At 36.3% G+C, this 18,708-nt stretch overlaps 1 protein-coding gene and 1 pseudogene across 1 annotated transcript; both read right to left on the reverse strand.

Moving 5' to 3' along the window:
- The window catches only part of LOC121417371, a 50,330-nt pseudogene extending 45,026 nt beyond the window's left edge, over positions 1–5,304 (reverse strand).
- Positions 5,305–10,316: 5,012 nt separating this feature from the next.
- LOC121417381 (death-associated protein 1-like) lies at positions 10,317–17,142 on the reverse strand. Its single transcript, XM_041611070.1, has 3 exons — positions 16,988–17,142; positions 13,628–13,730; positions 10,317–10,868 (listed from the first exon to the last, which is right to left on the reverse strand). Exons 1-3 carry the CDS (start codon positions 17,034–17,036, stop codon positions 10,700–10,702), a joined length of 321 nt encoding a protein of 106 aa, XP_041467004.1. The 5' UTR covers positions 17,037–17,142; the 3' UTR covers positions 10,317–10,699.
- Positions 17,143–18,708: the final 1,566 nt, after the last annotated feature.

Genomic DNA, 18,708 nt, shown 5'->3' on the forward strand with positions numbered 1-18,708 from the left:
ATAATTCATTTTAGCTGCGCTGATGCCGATTTTGATAAGTACTACCAATAATTTTGATACAGAAATTGGTAAATAATGATAATTTATTTACCAAACAGACCTCTTTCGGCTGCGAATATCGGACGTCTTCACTCAGCTGAACGCAACTTTGTTCTGAAAAGAGTGCGCGTCAACAGCAGGCATTTTCTTTGAAAAATAAGAAATTAATATTGTCTCTTCAGCGTAGCTCAGCCGGTTAGAGCGTCTTTTTTGGATAAGATTCATTGTAGATCTTAGATTGTAGATCGATTCCTGAAGGAATCGAGTTCCGTTCAAGCCTGGTCCAGCTCATGCCGTCTAACAAAATTCTGATGCTAGTATAGCGTTGCGTGTATTAAGCCTCGACAGAGTCATCACGGGTTTTCCTCAAACCGGGTTTGAGTGGGAAAAAACGGGCGGGACCGGTACCCGAAAAATTAAAATCATATTTCTTTGAAACTTTGTCTGCTGTTATTTTTATGCCATTGAGGCGCATGGCGCTGCCTGTATGAGAACCGATGATACGCGGGGGAAGCAAGCGCCGAGAAAGCAATGATTCGGACAAGATTTAACTTTTAAAAAAAGTTAAGCAAAATTCAACTATTCCTATTTTTGAATATGAAATATTAAATCACACAAAAAAAAACATCACAGCAGCTTACATTTTTCTTGTCATGTTCGATCTTGCCTGGCAATGCCTGCTTCCGACGCGATATCGACGATCTTGGTTATAATCCCAATAAACTCGAACAAGGAGAAAGATCTACGCATGTGCTAGCAAACACACCTACCTCAAATTAAACTCGCCCAGTCATGATTCTGGATATCGCACAGTGCAATGAGCGGAGTGCAAGAGAGCGGGGAGAGGAAAAGGGAGAGAAGGAGAAAGAGGGGGCGGGCGGGGCGGGATGTGCCAAAAAGGCCCGAAAAAACCACATGGACGAAAGAGAGGTTTTTTTTTGCGCACAACATAAACAATGGAATGGGATTATGTCTGCCCTTTGATTTAACAGCCATGCACCTCATGTTCAACTTTTGCCTTCCCATCATGGAAATGACTGTCTTTGTCCAAACTCCAAACCACATGTAGCTCTTGATTTTATTTTTGCAACATCATCATCATCATCATTCTCATTTCTCATCACAGTCATCATCACTTTCCACGCATGGCCATCTCCAAAATCACAATTCATGATCATCATCACCAATTTCACCATTCAGGCAGTGACCACCATCATCATTGCAACCATGATTCAGTTGATAACATCATCATCGCTACCACCGCTGCCACCATCATTCATCATCATTATCTTATCATTATTATCATCATATTTGTCATTTTCATTAATCATTGCCAATTTGCCATTATTCAAAAGTCAAAACTCATTTATTAACAATATACTAGTTGTCTAGTAAATTTTATTATTTTTTTGAAAACCACTTATGAATACCATCAAAATGATCAAACGAATACGATCGCCATTGGAAAAATAAGTAGTGTCAGAGTTGCACTTCTAGCTAGGGCCTAGGATAGGATCGAAATAGTAGTGAAGGGAAATAAAGAATTTCATGATAAGCCAGGGCAAAACGCTTCTGAATTTGAACGAAACATGATAACAGAGTACATGACCTAACACATTACATAATATTGCTCCAAGAACGAAACCACACTCCAGAAACCGAAAAAGAAAGGTTAGGTCCCTGGATTGAACAAGCAGAGCACTGAGGAATGATAAAGGATTTTATGGGCAGTTATTGTATGTGGAAAACCCGAAAAAGTAAAACCGGGTTTTAGGGCGACGGGCAGGGCCCGGTCGGGGAACCGTTTCGACTCAGGCCTAGTTGCATGTATTAAGCGTTGCGTGTATTAAGCCTCACCACTGTACTTGCCGGTGTAAATGCCCGGGGGGGGCCAGTCAAATATATTGTTGTACATACGCGTGACCAAGGAATTTCCAAACACCTCCTAAACAAGTTTTTCTCTGTCTGCAAAATAACACCCTAAACAAGTTTTTCGCGGGCTTTATTTACACATTTTGGCCCCTAAAGAAGTTGTCACCAAAATATAACCTCGGGGAAAAAGCTTGGGGGAAAAAAACATACACTAAACACGTTTAGCTCGTCTTAAAAAAAAGCTTTGGGGAAAAAGCATACCCTAAATGCGTTTGACCCCACGATTGACCATTGACCAGTCTGTAAAAACCACCCTTTTTCTTGAAAGTCTGTGTTTTTGATACCCTTAACAAGTCCTGGCACAGACTGCGTCCAAAACTGAAAAAAACACCCCTTTAAACACGCTTTTTGGGTCACGCGTGAGTACAGCAATATATTGGATTGCCCCCCCGGGGTGAATGCAGTTGGAAAACACTCTGTCCAGCAGAAAGGACGCAAATGTTGGTCTCGTGATTAGAAGAGTCACAACCTATTCTTCATAAAGAGCTATACTTATGGTGTTCACCCGGTGTATTTTACCTGCCAATCTCGGCAATAATCTAGACTCTGTCTCTAGTATACCCAGTTGTTGTGTGTCTGGATGATCAATTTTAGAAAGTCATTTAGAAAAATTTACAAGTGAAGTTTCATCAATTTTTAATACAAGATGTTAGGAAATATTACAGAGAACAAAAAAGAAGATGATTACGACTATTGAATTAATATTTTTAGTGTAATCCAAAGACAAAAAAGAACTGAAGGCTTCAAAAGACACCCGACCCCCAATCCTACGTTAGTGTTAGTATGGCACGTTCCCCCAAGTCTGCGCAGTCCCCCTTGTCTGCGCACATGCGTATCTGCACGATTCTAGTAAAAGAACGCAACGAATACAAAATTTATTCATAGACAGATATTCATTTAAAAATCCAACTCAAAATGGTGGAAAAATAATTAGTTTTGGGCATTCCATGAGACGGCCTCAAAAATGCAGCCTTTCTCATCAAATCCCTAAATCGTGTGCAAAGCGAATGGGTGCGCAGACATGGGGTATGGCAGTGTATCCTATTGCTGGACACCTTTATTTCAGTGCTTTAAAAATGACAACTAAAGGAAATACAGTCAAGAAAAACTCGCACTTGCTATTCCAAATATTATGAAAATTATGAATGTGATGAAATTATTTTATATTTACCAACCGTTTTCTTTTCATCGCACACACCGCATACCCCTCCACGAAAAACAATTATTTTTGTGCCTGACAAATTACATCATGATTCCGGACGCCTGACGGGTAAAGATATCCTTGATTATATTGATGTGAGAACAAATTTGTGTGATTTTTTCTTCTTTTATCATATCATGAGTAAATTATAAGTTTTTGTTTGCTTTTATTGTTATGTTCTATCGATGCGCTGCCGATCGTCGACGGCTATACTCACAGTAAACCTTGAGAAATAGCCGACGACGATCACCCACAATACACCTCACCTCAACATTCAATCGAAGGAGCGTACGAGATTGAAATTCGGCAAATCAGGCCCATATTTCCATTAGAAAATATATCAATTGTCAATGCAAAACTATGTTATATAGATATTTTAAGCTTTTTCTGTCATTTTAGAGATAAAATAAGGTAAAAGTTGGATTTTTTTCACCTTGTTTTTGCAATCTTGTTTTATGTATTGCAGTAATATGCACGCCCGGAATCATAATAGTGTCCAGTAATACAATACGTGACTATACCATTTTCTTTCTTTTTTTTCAATCTGAAAATGAGTGCCCTGGGTTTTTTCCAAGAAAATCCTATATTTCTTTCAAATTTTTATGAGATATTTGGTACACTTACCTATAATAATATAAGGAACATTATTATATCAAAGATTTTGTGAAATAAAAGAAATTCATATTACATCTTAACTCAAATTAGGTGCGCAGACTTGGGGACCACCATCACTACACAACGAACAATTGTGTACAACGGATAGCGGAGCGTGAACGTAGCGGTCATGTACATTTTTGCTTATTACATGACGCCATCCAGCCCTTGCCGAGAACCAATTTATGAATGAAAATATAGTAAGCATGCGCAGTGCAAGCCTTTTATTTCCCCACACAGAATTCCACCAAAAAAAGTGTGCAATTCTCTATCACCTCGTACCAAAATCGACCTAGAATTTCACTTTCCCGTATTTTATATGAATTATGAAAGGTATTCTCGGAGGGTCTATTTTCTCACCGATACTGCACAGGTAAGCAAATTTCGATTACTTCTTGCTTTTCCGTCAAAATCTTACAAATTAGCGTCTATATGTCATCGTGTTCGTTGGAATTTGTAGAGTCTATCGCAACATGCACAAAGTCAATTGGCTTCCGGTTTCGGAGCGTCGCGTGAATATGCATGAAATTGCAGAGTTTCGATAATTTTTGATCGATACCGGAGTGATCCGATCACGAACCAAAACCATTTACGGCGTACACAACGTGACCGGATATCGTTATCGCTATCGATACTTCCGCACGCAGTCCGAAGGAATTATTTTTGGGACCATGTGGTCATGACGTGATATGTGCGATTGACCAATCAGCGGTCTTCGAATCGCTGTGCGGAGACGATCTATCCGTTGTACACAGTCTATGGACAATTGTTCGTTGTGCACTACTGACACTAGTTTGTCAGGTCGACTAGGGAAAGTGATTTTCCGGTACTAAATAAAATGGAAATTCCGTTTGGTTCTTATACTTTTCATGTAAAAATTCATGGAATTTACCTTTGCAAAACAGAATTCAGGTTTTTGCTGTGTACATTTTTCAGTGACAAAACAGAATTTCCATTTTTAGATCAAGTTGAAACGGAATTAGTGAATTGCAGATTTTACTTTTAGAAAATCACTGTCCCTAAAATCAAGATCAAGCCATTATTTCTGGACGAATGCACTAGCCATAATTATCAATATAATGATCATGGGCATTAACGGAAAGAGAAGACAAGACAAACACGGGACCCTTTCAAATCCACGCTAACACGGAAACGTGATAAGTCAAATACATTGTGCGTGCATAGAAATCGCACGCGCCTAGGCCTAGTTAATTCCGATTTAATAACAACACAAGTGCCCCAGCCCAGGCACAGCTCACCAAAAAATTATGTAGGCCTAGGTTTGATATGACCAACTTAAGTCGCCACGTTTATTCGGCAGTCGAATTAAGTCACAAACATGAATGTCGACTTAAACTCTGATACAGTAAATCATAAGACATCGAGAATGGAGCACTTACCGTGTATCAGCACGTTTTTCGAGGCGTGTCTCACTGTCTGTCCTCCACAGTTGAGTCCAGCTCATTTCTGTTTTGTTTACGTTTAAGCCGCTCGCCCAGCTGGCGCTGTTTAATTCATTGCGGAGGTCTAATTTATAGAAAACCTGGATAAAGGGCTTTTTTTTACCGATGTTTTTTACCTGACTGCTTAGAAAGCACGAATGCCTGTGAGCAAGCAACCAGGGGACCAACGGCTTAAGGTCCTCTCCGAGAGACCTGAAATTTGAATAGTTTTGAAAGTGGGGAGGGGGGGGGGGGCTAGAATCACATTATTTGGTAATTGTATTTTTTTTGTACCACAGCCCCTGATATAAAACTTAGTGTCAAGAAGTGCCATGAATTAGCAGGGGCTACAGAACCAAGTAGCATGCAGTTGAGGCAGGAAGCTTCAGCCCCCCCCCCCCCCCCCCCCCCCCCCCCGGCCTCATCCACACTTTTTTTTTATAAATGTTTAACACCTGTAAATGTAAGATGTTCGTAGATTTAGGTTTTTTTTATGGTTAGCCCCCTCCCCCCCCCCCATCTGTGGCCCGATTAGCCAGTTTCTTTCTTTGTAAAACCTAAGTTTGATGCGGAAATTAACCTCGTCGATTTTAAAATACTCATTGATGAAATTATAGGGCTATGCTTCCTATTCATACTAGTAATCACTCATTAGTCTATAGAATAACATCCCTGTGTAGAAAGTACCTCCCCCCACATTGTTTACTAATCTTTGTTTTCCTCCTTTTGCCCCTTTCTTTACCCCCCCCCCCCACTCTCTCTCTCTCTTACAGCCATCTATCCATCTCCCTAATTCATTCATTTCCAGTCTTCCAAAAATATAAACGTGTAAAAAACATGCCAAATAAATCAATAATTCAAATCATGATTCTTGTATCCCAATAGAGTCTTTATTGGTACATAATGTATACAATTGCATTGATGGGAACTATCATTTTGAAGAATTCATAAAGAATATGGAGAGTTTAAATTTCAAGAACTGAACAATCAGCATTAACGAGCTCCCTAAAGCACAGAGAAAATCAATGGGTAGCTATCAAGCTTGACATAAAAACCGAATGGATGGAATGTAGAGAGGATTGTTAAATTCACAATAAAATATAAATCTAATAAAATCAAGAAACTACAATCCCAATACTGTCCTTTCTCTCTACATCCTGACAATCTAAACAATAAAAGCTCCTTTAATAAACAACATTATATTCATCTTGTAAACTGCAATAACTCTATGGACTTGGATGAAGAATGCTTAGCTCTCCTTATAACAGTAAGGAGTAAAATTAGATGTTACCTATTACAGTAAATAATCCTGACGGATGGAAGAATTTCATTTTGCTATCCAATGGACTACCAACAAAATAATATAGATATAAGATACAATAATTATCTCTCATATTTGATATAACCATTATACATAAAACCTTCAGTCATATATCTTTTATCATATACCCATTATACATAAAATCATAAGTTATATTTATTTCAAAGATAAGTTTTAATGAGCTCAGAATCAGGGGATGGAAGGGAAGGGTGATGGATTCTACATTGTAGGTGATTACAATGACTTGCCCCCTTGGAAACCATTCTTGCAGGCTGGTCGGGACAACCTTCCACCACCTTTGACTTGACCCACATTGACACAGATGTCATGTCATTACTGCATCTACCTTTGTTTAGTTTGGTTCATAACCAGGTAAAAAATGGAGTTTTAGTATTTTACCATGGATGATATTGTAATATAATTCATTAGTTAGTCCATGCAACACCCTATAAATGCTATTATTGTTAATTATTCTAAGCATTTCATTATAATTTGCGATATAAGAGGAATGATAAGAGAAGCATCAGTATATATACTATCTACTCATTGTATGATTAAAATGACCTTTTTCCACGTTATGACAGTCCAAGGGCCCATATCACAAAGCTTAGCAATGACCGTAGAACACTTTTCTACGATTGATTCCACTGACTAAAATGTACAATCAGTCGTGAAAATCAAGTATACGATTAATCGCTAACCTTTTGTGTTTCAGGACCCAGGCCATAATCTCAGGACAAATACAGCAATTACAATAAGAGATGTAACAGGACGAGTTTCTAATAAAAAAACAAACCATCTGCAACAGTATCAAATATTCAAAACATCAGAAGAGATTTTGTTTATGGTATACATGTTGGGCTGTGAATCATATTTTTAATAAACTTCAAATGGAATCACTAGCTCTTAAAGAGAAAAAAAGAGTGAATATAATAACAGTAAAATTATCTTCGCAATCATGTATTAACATACAAAGGCAAGAATTTGAAAGTAAAATAGAATAAAATACATGTCAGTTACTAAAAACATTTTTTGCTGAAAAATTACATATTGTAACATATTTATTCAATTTTTTTAGTCATTTGACTGTGACCAATAACAATAAAAAAAAGTAAAACACCATGCAGAACAATAATGTTACCAAAACAAAACCAAAATATCCTAATGAAGATTTTGTATACAAATGCTGGAAGAAAAATAGCTTATCCTGATGGAGACTCAGCATTAAGAAGAAAAGAAGAGTTGCATGCATTTTCTTTTTAAAGGAACAAATAACTGTTTAAAGATCCAAAATCAATTTATAATTTTGATGTTGGAAATGAGCAATTTTTAAATGCATATACGTTTTTTCCTACAAATCTGATCCCAGAGGCTTCAAAACAAATTAAGTACTCAATAATTAAGAGATGATAGCAAACCAAAAACCAATGTAGATGAGAAAAAGGAGGAAAAATTCACGAAGTTGTCTACACTACATGTAGATTATGAAATAAATCTTACTACTGTCATTTGGTCAACCATGACAAAAATCCGACTAAAAATACCATGAGCAACAAATTTCCAAGTTATCATACTTATAAACATGATAATTTCATTTTATATTTGAATGCAGTCAAATTATATTCATACTTATGTCACATGATCAAACTTTATGAATATTAATAAAACCTGGATGATTTAGCCATGCATATATTGCAAACCTTTGTATCATTCAATTCTATATCTTGATTTCAAGAATTGCCATTCGTTAATACACAATTATTTCTTGACATCATGAAAACGGACTCAATCATATAACACCTTTCCATACACTACATGTAGCTTGCATCGTTGGCTTAATCGTTCATAAAGCTACTCAAAGCTTTTCGTAAGTTAAAAGCGACTGGTGAACCTTTCCTACGCGCTAAATAATCACCAATGAACATTTAATGGTGAATATCATTCACCATAAGAATCATCAGTCGTTCTTACGAAAAGCTTTACAAAAAGCTTCAAAACGATTAAGCCAAAGATGCAAGATATTGTATGGAAAGCCGTTTTATGATTAAATCCATTTTCATGTCAAGAAATAATTGTGTATACCGGTAAATACCGAATGGCAATTCTTGAAATCAAATTTACGACAGCTTAATGAAACGGCCCCCTGGTTGGCATTTCAAAAAGCTGTTTGTAGATTACAAATGACTTTATGCAAGACTGGTGACCCATTCTTGAGCTATTAAAATAAAATGATATGTTTGAATTGGCACCTGAGAACATGTTCCAGTCATGCACAAAGTCATGCGCAACTTCACCAACAGCTCAATGAAACACCCACCTGTGTTTCATAAAGCTGTTCATAACTGTCAGTGAATGGAGCAGCAAGTAGGAGGGCACTAGCCCCCACCAGGATGTAGCGAGGAACTCCAGTGGGTGATTATCATTTCAAGTTACAAGCGACTTTAAAAATGACTGGTGATCCTTTCTTGTGGGAAATGACATACACCAAATTTTCATTGATGTAGAGTTACTACATGTAGCTCCAAAGAGAAGAATGACAGATTAGTAGTGCTGTTGTCGATAGGCGTCATATCGACATTGATGTCGACATACGAAGGATTTTCAATGTTTCCGACATGTCGACATGCACGCACTGTCGCACTCACATCGACATGCAAACATAAAATAAAAAGGGGTCTAGCCTAAAGTCACGAGTATAAAGCTTAGCTGAAAAGTTAGAAGCTTTTATCCACAGTAAGTGAAGTAGAAGAAATAGTTTGATTAAATACTTACATCCAGTATTGGCAGTAAGATATATTATGGAGTTTGCACTCCGGGATAAACAACAGATTAAAGAACATAGTAAATGTATTGAAATTGAATGACAAAGAACAGCTGGTAGGTCTTTGTCAAACATTGGTGAACCAGAACAGCAGTATTGTCCTAGGACATTGTTTGATTCACCAATTTTTGACAAAGACTTCTTGGTTGTTCATTATCATGAAGGGCATTTGACATTTTCTAAGTTCTTGAATTTGTCATGCGTCGTGGAGTGAAAACTCCTTCTTGTTGGACTGAAACAGAGTAGATACTTTTTCAAATAAGTCAGAGATTTTTTTGTGCTGTTCAGCTTTCTTTCGTTATTTCACACAAAGGTGTGATACAGTCTTGGCTTTGAATGTCTGACATACTAAAAACTTCAAATATGAAACTTCCAATATTGAATTATCAAACTTCTTTCATCATCTAATCTCAATCATAAAAATAGATCAATAATGAAAGTTGATTTTGAATTCTCCTATCAGAAAATTTTAATACTTCTCACATTAATGTTTAAATGACTGTTTCAGCTTTTATATGCCTTTACACGCCTTCTGCCATATTATTGGATAATTTGAATACATTCTTTAAAAAATGCCTAAGATTAGGCAAATCAATAAAAATTAAGAGGAAATCATTGGTCAAGGTTTCTTTGAGTTGTCTCTAAATATTTTTTAAATCATCAAAATATCATGGGCTGTGATGATTGATGTGGTCGGCCATTTTGAATTGTGCATAGTCACTAGAGTCTACATATTTCACAATTCCTGAAAAAACTTAATTGCACTTAAAGACAGCTTTAAATTGCATTCCACATAACAAGAAAGAAAAATAACGTGTAGAAGATAAAGATTCATTTTGTCTTCATCCTACAATATTCTTGATTCATTTCGGTTCATTTTATTTCTACAATTAGTACTCCTGGTACTTACTCATCATGATTAAAAGACATGGAATTTCCAATATTCAAAATAAGAATCAAATTCTTTTCAAACCATCAAATGGCTTCATCAAGCGTGTTTGACACTAACTAAATAAAAAATAACCAGGTATCTTAAAAATATTCCTCCAAACTATATCAATAAATGTTAATGATTTGTCTTGTTTCTGATATTTCAGCATATTTTGTTAAAATCAATAATTCTCTGTTTCATTCCAAGGCATCATGCAGAATACCTTTCAAAGGATCACTTTCTGAACACCTTTAAATCAAGATGACTACTCGTCATTGATGATCTCCCCACAAATGGGGTCCAAAGCACAGACCAAATATCATATTTGCACTTGTTTTGCTTTGCTGTTGACGATATCCTAATTCTTCCTCGGCTGTTGAACCACTTTGATGGGTTTAGTGGATACGTTCTTCTGGTGAGTTGGCATTGGTTTCTCGTGGAACTGTTTGATGGCTTCTGGTGGGAAGTCCTTGTTACCATGTGATGGAGCTCCAGATATCAATACCCTTGTCTCATTCGCCGGAGGGCTGTGTTCAAGAGACAGGTAAAGAAAACAGCGAATGAGATGAAAGCATTGTCAGTAATATTTATTAATCATATCAATTACCACTTCCCTTTCTGCATAAGGCATACAAAATGATGTTACCCTCATGAGTCCAAAATCAGAAAATGAATTCAGTTGGTAGATTTTTTTTTATCTCCGCTGCTGCGCTGCACAAATTAATCATGCACAGGATGATATATTTATGCAGGACTTCAAAACACAAATTTAAGTGCAATGAAGCTACAGAATACAAACTTTAGTAAATTCTTGTCCAAAATATGACATTTTCTCATTAAAATATTGCAGAATTTTGTACATTGTATAGTGTGTGTGGTTCTGTAAGTGCTAACAAATTTATTGAAATTAGCAACCCTGTTTTTTCCCCATTTTATGGTCAGTTGGATGAGGGTAACATAATTTCTTTAGCCCTAATAATCACCCCGTTTTTCTTGTGCACAATCATGACCATACACAGTCATTTTTTATGGGGAGCAGGGAGAATATACAATATTCAAAATTACATAAAAGCATTAAAGAGAAGAGTCTGGGATAATTTCATCATAACAATGGCATTTTTTAAAAGTAAAATTGAGAGATTTGTTGCACACTTTGAATAATTATTTTGGGGCAAACATTCGGAATAAGAGAGTGGGTTTTAAAAAAATGTGAGGGGGTGGGGCAAGATGCCTTCCCCTTGTGTGTAACTGTGTATCATTATAAGCATATGCTCCATGGGGCATATATTCTTAAAACAGTACGGTCACAGAGAGTTAAAGGAAGGGTATTAAAAATTGAATATTTTACATTGCATATCAAACAGAAATTGACTTTGTAAAAAATGTCCCGAGGTAAATTCAGAGGGCCCTAGTAAACCCCATTCATAAAGCCCAGGCTGATTATATAAGATTATTTCCAATGACACTTTGACAAGCGAACATCAATGTTTGCACAGCATGACCCTCTTAGACGTAGTTTTATAAACAGCTGTTTGGGAGTGTATTCCTTCTCAGCAGTTTCATTGACACAATGTTAGCTATCATACAAGTAATATTTAGATATTTAAATAAAAACTCAAATTATAAATTACAAATTCTGAAGCAAATTGTGTTCATACAATGGCTGCAACATTTACCAGGTTTAGGGATGAAAAAAGAGAAGAAAAAAAGGTGAAAAGGGGTGAAAAATGTTGAATTTCAGGCATTCAAGTCAAGGACAACAAACTGCAGCCTTTCTCATCAAACCCAATACAACTTGTGTATTAAAATGAATGAGTGCTCAGATATTGGGAACTATCATTTTTCCAAGAAAATCTAAAAAAATAAACGACCGTATGTTATTTGAGAGGTTTGGCACATCTACTCTAAGAAATAATATTGAATGACACTTTTGTGGAATGTTTAACAAAGTCATGTTGAATCTTCTGTCCAATTTTATATAAATAGACAGGGGGGCTTCATAGTACAAAATGGTAGTTTGTAAGCTTAGGCAGAATATTTAGAGTAGATACAGAATACAGAATTTAAAAGACGTCTTGTCATCCCCTCTCTGTTTTTTTCCTGTCTTGCGCAACATATCCTTTACAACGAAGACCTCTTTGTGTGAAAAGCTTTGCATTTGTTCAGTTATTATGTTTCCGTCAATATGATTTATTTTTCTCTTTTTCTTTCCTGTAATACATGCATGTACGCATATAGTAAGTCGACTATAATTTCTTCTTTTCCAAGATGGATCCACAATTTTACAAGCTTTGCTTTTTAGTGGATCCCCCTCATTTCCATATCCATTTATGCTCTATATTATACTGTTTTTTTTTACGAAGTAAGAATGCCCTTCTGTAAAATTGTATTTGATTTGTATTGTTTTATATTACTTTGTATTATGTTTTGAATGGAAATGAAATAAAAGAATTGAATTGAATTGAAAAAAAAGAAATTAGTATTGTATTGCTAGCATGTTCCCTGTTCAGGATACTATACTATTCCTTCATTTCCTTGGACTGCTTCTTCAAAATTAAGACAAAGGCCCATATTCTAAACTCTGGTTTAATTTAAATTCTGGATTAAAGTTGTAACTTAACTATGGATAGCCAATTGTGCCATAAATCTGTAACAATATAGATTAGATTTATCAGCTCATCTCATACTCGGGTCATCCATAACTGTCTGAGAATAACAACTGAATTGGTTTCTTTGCCAATGAAAGCGCTCAGTAAAATATGAAACACAAATGAAATCGTGACCAGAATTTGACATTTTTTGGCTACCCAGAATGTTAGTACTCAGTTAGACCACGGTTAAATTAAAGATAGATGCTAGTTTTGGTAACGATATCAAAATGAGTTCGTACAGAATCCAATGAAATGACCACCAAAGAGTCCGTTTGTATAAATAAAACAAAGGATTCGGGAAGAGCGTCGGGCCCGACATTCGAAGCAATAATTATACACTGTCCCACGTGCACTTATCTTTGTTGGGGATCTTCAGTCTGAACATTTTTCAGCGTAGATTTCAAGATTTCACAAAGTTCAGTTTATGTAACTGTACCAGATCTAGATCCTCGATGATATACTGACAATTAAGCCTTGTTTTACAGACTTTCTCTTGATATCAGTGTTTACTGCAACTACTGGAATTTCTCTTTAACCAGAATACAGGCCATAAAGTGCTTACTGTCACATCCCTCCCCTCCATCAGGTCTTCATTATATTAAAGTATGCAGGATCAAAACAATAAATTTCCAAACCTCTTTCCTGATGTCTCCTCATATTCCTCATCTTCAACATCTGGTTCTTTGGTGGCTTTTTCAGGGTGGACTTTTCCCGGTATCCTCATGCCTCCAACCTTCACTGTATAAGATAAAACCAAACACACAAAGTTGTATTCTCATGGCTTTGGTTTAGTTAAACCTTGGTTATTTCAAACCACATTTTATTTAATGCCAGTTGTACACTCATTCACCAATTAAAAAATAGTTTTATCCTGCTGCGAAAAATTCAGTTGCGAAATAGGAAGAATGTGGGAAAAAAAATTACGATTCAAAAGTATTTGATACATTTTAACTGCCATCAAAATGGAAAAAATATTATGAAGCCCGGCATTCCATAGAAGGGTGGTTTAAAATTCTTGTTTAGACTAACCTAGGTTAAAATATATCAGAATAACATCCATCATAGTTTATCAACTTCTTAAAGGCCATTTTGACCTCTCTACAAGTTAAAACAAATAAAACTCAAAAGCAAAAGCGCACTTAAAATTTCATCCAACGCAGATCTATAAATTTAGGAAAACATAAGACATTTAAGTCTAACTTTTCTTCTGTTGTGAAATGCAGTGCAAATTTCTAATTATGAAAAAAAATTATGTTCCCATGGCCAGTAGGGAATATCCGAAAAGACATAATTTCATGTCATTGATATTTGAAAATTTAGCAGGGGTACATTTGGACACTTTTATTAAAATGCCAGCCAGTGCCACCAGCAAAAACCCTTTACTTTTGCACAATGGATCATATTACCTAACTTTTCATAAATTTCATATCATTTCAAACCATTGATTTTTTTTTATTCATGTAGCACTTGTATAAATGCAAGCCAGTGTCACAAAAAGAAACGAATGTGTCTTCATTAAAATAATAAATTAATAATGAACAAATACCAAAATAAACAAATACATGTAGCTACATTGTGAAAACAAAGACATTAAAAATGTGAGCACTTTTTAGCAATCTAATTTTAAATTCCCTACAGAAAAATATTCAATTATACAAAGTCAAGCGAAACTATTGTTTGACATGTCAATGCACACATTTGGTAATAAAATGCTGGTCGATATTACCATCACTCACTACATACAAGGGCTACCCAAAACCCCAACTTTTGCACAAAAATGGATATTGGTGCTATCATTTATAACATTGGCCAGCCACTATCCATATACCAGTACTTTTGCATCATTCACGTCTAGTAGGGCCGGAGTACTCTTGCCAAGCAAGAACAGATATTGAGGTTCCCGAGCAAGTGTTTGGTTTGTATAATTACCATTGCCGAGTCAGTTATACAAGACCAAGGCAACATTTTCGCAGCCAAGACAGGTCCTTGGAGTTGGAAACAGTGTTGGGGGGGGGGGTTAGGGCACTGTCACATCGTTCTGTGCAAGCCTTGCAGGTGATTACCAGCAACTCACCCACACCAAAGTTTTGAGCATGTTGAAAACTTTTCTGCATGCAAATCAGATTTGTTTGCGCTTCTGCGGGCAACTGCGTGTGAGATGAAGTGCAAGATAAAGTCTATGCGGGCGTCCTAGCTGCGGGTAACAAAAATAGTTACCCACGAGTCACATGCAGGGCTTGCACGAAACAACATGATGACAGGGCAATGAAAATGCAAAAAAATCTAATTTTGATGGTCATATGCACTTTCATATTTATCAACCTGGAAAATATGGGACCTCAAACTGCCCTTGAAAAAGAGAGACTCTGACATATGACCACACTCAAGATCACCAACACAGAGTAATATCATTGCTTGGAAAAATAAACAGGGGGGGGCGTTTCATAAAGCTGTTCATGACATATGTTAAGAGTGGCTTGAAGTTCGACTAATGAACCTTTCTTCCGTGCTAAACCATCGCCAATGGTCATACCATTTACCACAAGAAAGGATACCAGTTGTCTCAAAGTCATTCTTAGTCTTAAAGGTCAAGTCCACCTCAGAAAAATGTTGATTTGAATCAATAGAGAAAAATCAGACAAGCACAATGCTGAAAATTTCATCAAAAACGGATGTAAAATAAGAAAGTTATGACATTTCAAAGTTTCGCTTATTTTCAACAAAATAGTTATATGAACGAGCCAGTTACATCCAAATGAGTCGATGATGTCACTCACTCACTATTTCTTTTGTTTTTTATTGTTTGAATTATACAATATTTCAATTTTTACAAATTTGACGATTAGGACCTCCTTGCCTGAAGCACAAAATGTTAAAATAATGGAATTCCACATGTTCAGGGAAGAATGAAACTTTATTTTACATGACAATGATGAGAAAATATAAATATTTCATATTTCATATAATAAAATACAAAAGAAATAGTGAGTGATGTCATCAACTCTCTCATTTGGATGTAACTGGCTCGTTCATATAATTATTTTATTAAAAATAAGCGAAATTTTAAAATGCCATAACTTTCTTATTTCACATCCAATTTTGATGAAATTTTCAGTGTTATGCTTGTTGAATTTCTCTCTTTTTATCCAAATCAAGTTTTTGTTGGGGTGGACTTGTCCTTTAATTTACGAACAGCTTTATGAAACACCCACCTGACCTCTGGCTTGAATGTCATGCTTGTTTTGTGAATCTCTCTACCAAAATAATTGGCACATTTTTTTAAATACAAACACTTTATGGAATTTTCGGCCAAATCGTGGTTTTGGAAACCACTCATAGATTTGTGTACGCGCATTTGTGTACAAAGTGAATGGAGGTGGAAATAGGGAACCGTGCGTGCGACTGAATAAAGCGCTGCTGTATGTAGTGAATGGTGGTTACCTATATCACGATAATGCCGAAATTTCATTGGAATCTGTTACTTAGACTAGAGCTCATTTTTAGATTGTGATGAACAGATTCCTAATGAAAAATCACTGCTTTTCACTATCATTGACATTGTATCAAGCTACTTTTGTTTTTAATGTTTTTTTTTCTATTTTAATATAATAATCTATTGACTATAACAAACAAGACCTCGGACCTACCCCACAAAACTTAGTTTTATTTAAGATCATCTCATGTCATCCAGCAACACTCATACTGCTCGGGCATATTATAATAAATATCCCGGTCCCCGTCCATGACCAAACCTCGTTTGCACTTTGAAGCCCTTCCTCTCACTCTGCCAACGGCCAACCGAAGCCTACATGTATGCCGTGCCCATGGCCTCTCATGCCCACCGTTTCTGCCTGTGCCTAGCCTTGCTCGCGCTCATGCTCTCGACTCTGACGATTTCAACCCAGCTACGCGAGTCTGCGCTAGTAAGTCTAAATAGCTGTCCCAAGCTGTTTTATTCCCTTTTCAAAATGTCAGATCAGACAGTAATTCCGTACCTGCAGGGGCATGTCCACCTTTTAAATCTGGTTTTCCTGGTGATGACATAATTATGAGCTCAAATATTCGTGGAAAATATGAACACGTTTCACCTTCGTCTTTGCTTGTTGTTGTCGTCCACGTCGCATCGAAAATTGCATGCAAAAAAAGTAAACAGAAAAGACTTGGAGGTAGAGTAATCAGCATATGTTTCCGTAGTACAAAAAAAAAACACTACACGGAGCCCTTTTAAAACAAGGGGCCATCAGGATGCAACCAAAGACCACTATATGTTTCCAGAGCTCAGCTATTAATTTTCTTATATTTTAGAGAATAACGGGTATTGCTGCAGCTATAGATCTTTAAAACGAATGCCACCTCCCAGCAGGGGCAGTTCCAGGATTTTTTCAAAGGGGCCGGGGCACATTTTCCCGATGAATTGACAACCAAAAAAGGGGGCTTCACCAAAAATTTGAAGGTCATTTCGTCCACAGAAAATTTGACAAGCAAAACTCACTTTCAAAAGGTGGGCCGGGCACACTTCTTGAGTGAAAAATGGTATACTACAAATTTTTATTATGGCTCTCAAGGGGATGGGGGTGGGCCTACTGTGCTTCCTCTTATTTTTGATGTGGTTAGTTCCAGAGCAATACATTTTTAGCAATCATTGATTTAAGGGCCGTTCCGGGGACCCTCATTTTAAATACCATCATGTCCAGAAAATTTTTGATTTGAATCAATAAAGAAAAATCAAACAAGAATGATGCTGAAAATTTCATCAAAATCGGATGTAAAATAAAAAAGTTATGACATTTAAAGTTTCGCTTATTTTTCATAAATTAGTTCACAAAACATTTTCACAAAACAGCACAACTCATTGACATGCAAATGAGAGAGTCGATGATGTCCCTCACTCACTATTTCTTTTAAAAAAAATTGCTTGAATTCTGCAATACTTCATTTTTTTACATTGACAATTATACCTGCTTGACTGAACCATAACCATGCATAACATATTAAAACAATTGCAATTGTCGATGTTCATGGAGGAAAAAAATGCTTCAGCTTTCAATGAGGAGAAAATAATAAAATACAAAAGATAGTAAGTGATGTCTTCAGTTCCCTCATTTGCATACCGACTGATGCGCATTTTAATTTTTTGTGATATTCGGCAAAAATTTAAAATAGGAGAGACAAAAGGGGCCTAAGCTATGTTTGTCATTTTGCCTCCGAAGAAGATTCTGCTAGGATCGAAAGCTTAGGCCCCTTTTGACTCTCTTATTTACTCCATTGGCTCTTTTTTTAGATAAGCAGTTTACAGCAGCTTCTTTTTGCCAAAAAATTAAAATGTCATAACTTTCCTATTTTACATCCGATTTTGATGAAATTTTCAGTGTTATGCTTGTTGGATTTTTCTCTTCTGTTCAAATCAAATTTTTGTTGGGGTGAAGTACTTGTCCTTTAGATCCAGAGCAACTGAGCCCCCCTGATTTTCGGCTCAGGCGGCTGGATATGGTACATATTTATCCTGTTATAATTCGAGTGCCCCCCTGGGTTAAAAAGTCATTTATCTTGATCAAAAACCTGATTAAAAAAATATATATGCATAGAATATGCACATGTAGTTGCAAGTGATCTCATTATAAAAATACAGTTTTAATGACTAAGCATATGCCTATCGGGCCAAGGATATCAAACTTTCTGTGAGAATGTCAACAGAACACTACAAAGAATTCTCACT

The sequence above is a fragment of the Lytechinus variegatus genome, chromosome 1 (genome assembly GCF_018143015.1).
Source record: "Lytechinus variegatus isolate NC3 chromosome 1, Lvar_3.0, whole genome shotgun sequence".
In the NCBI taxonomy this organism is placed as follows: domain Eukaryota; kingdom Metazoa; phylum Echinodermata; class Echinoidea; order Temnopleuroida; family Toxopneustidae; genus Lytechinus; species Lytechinus variegatus.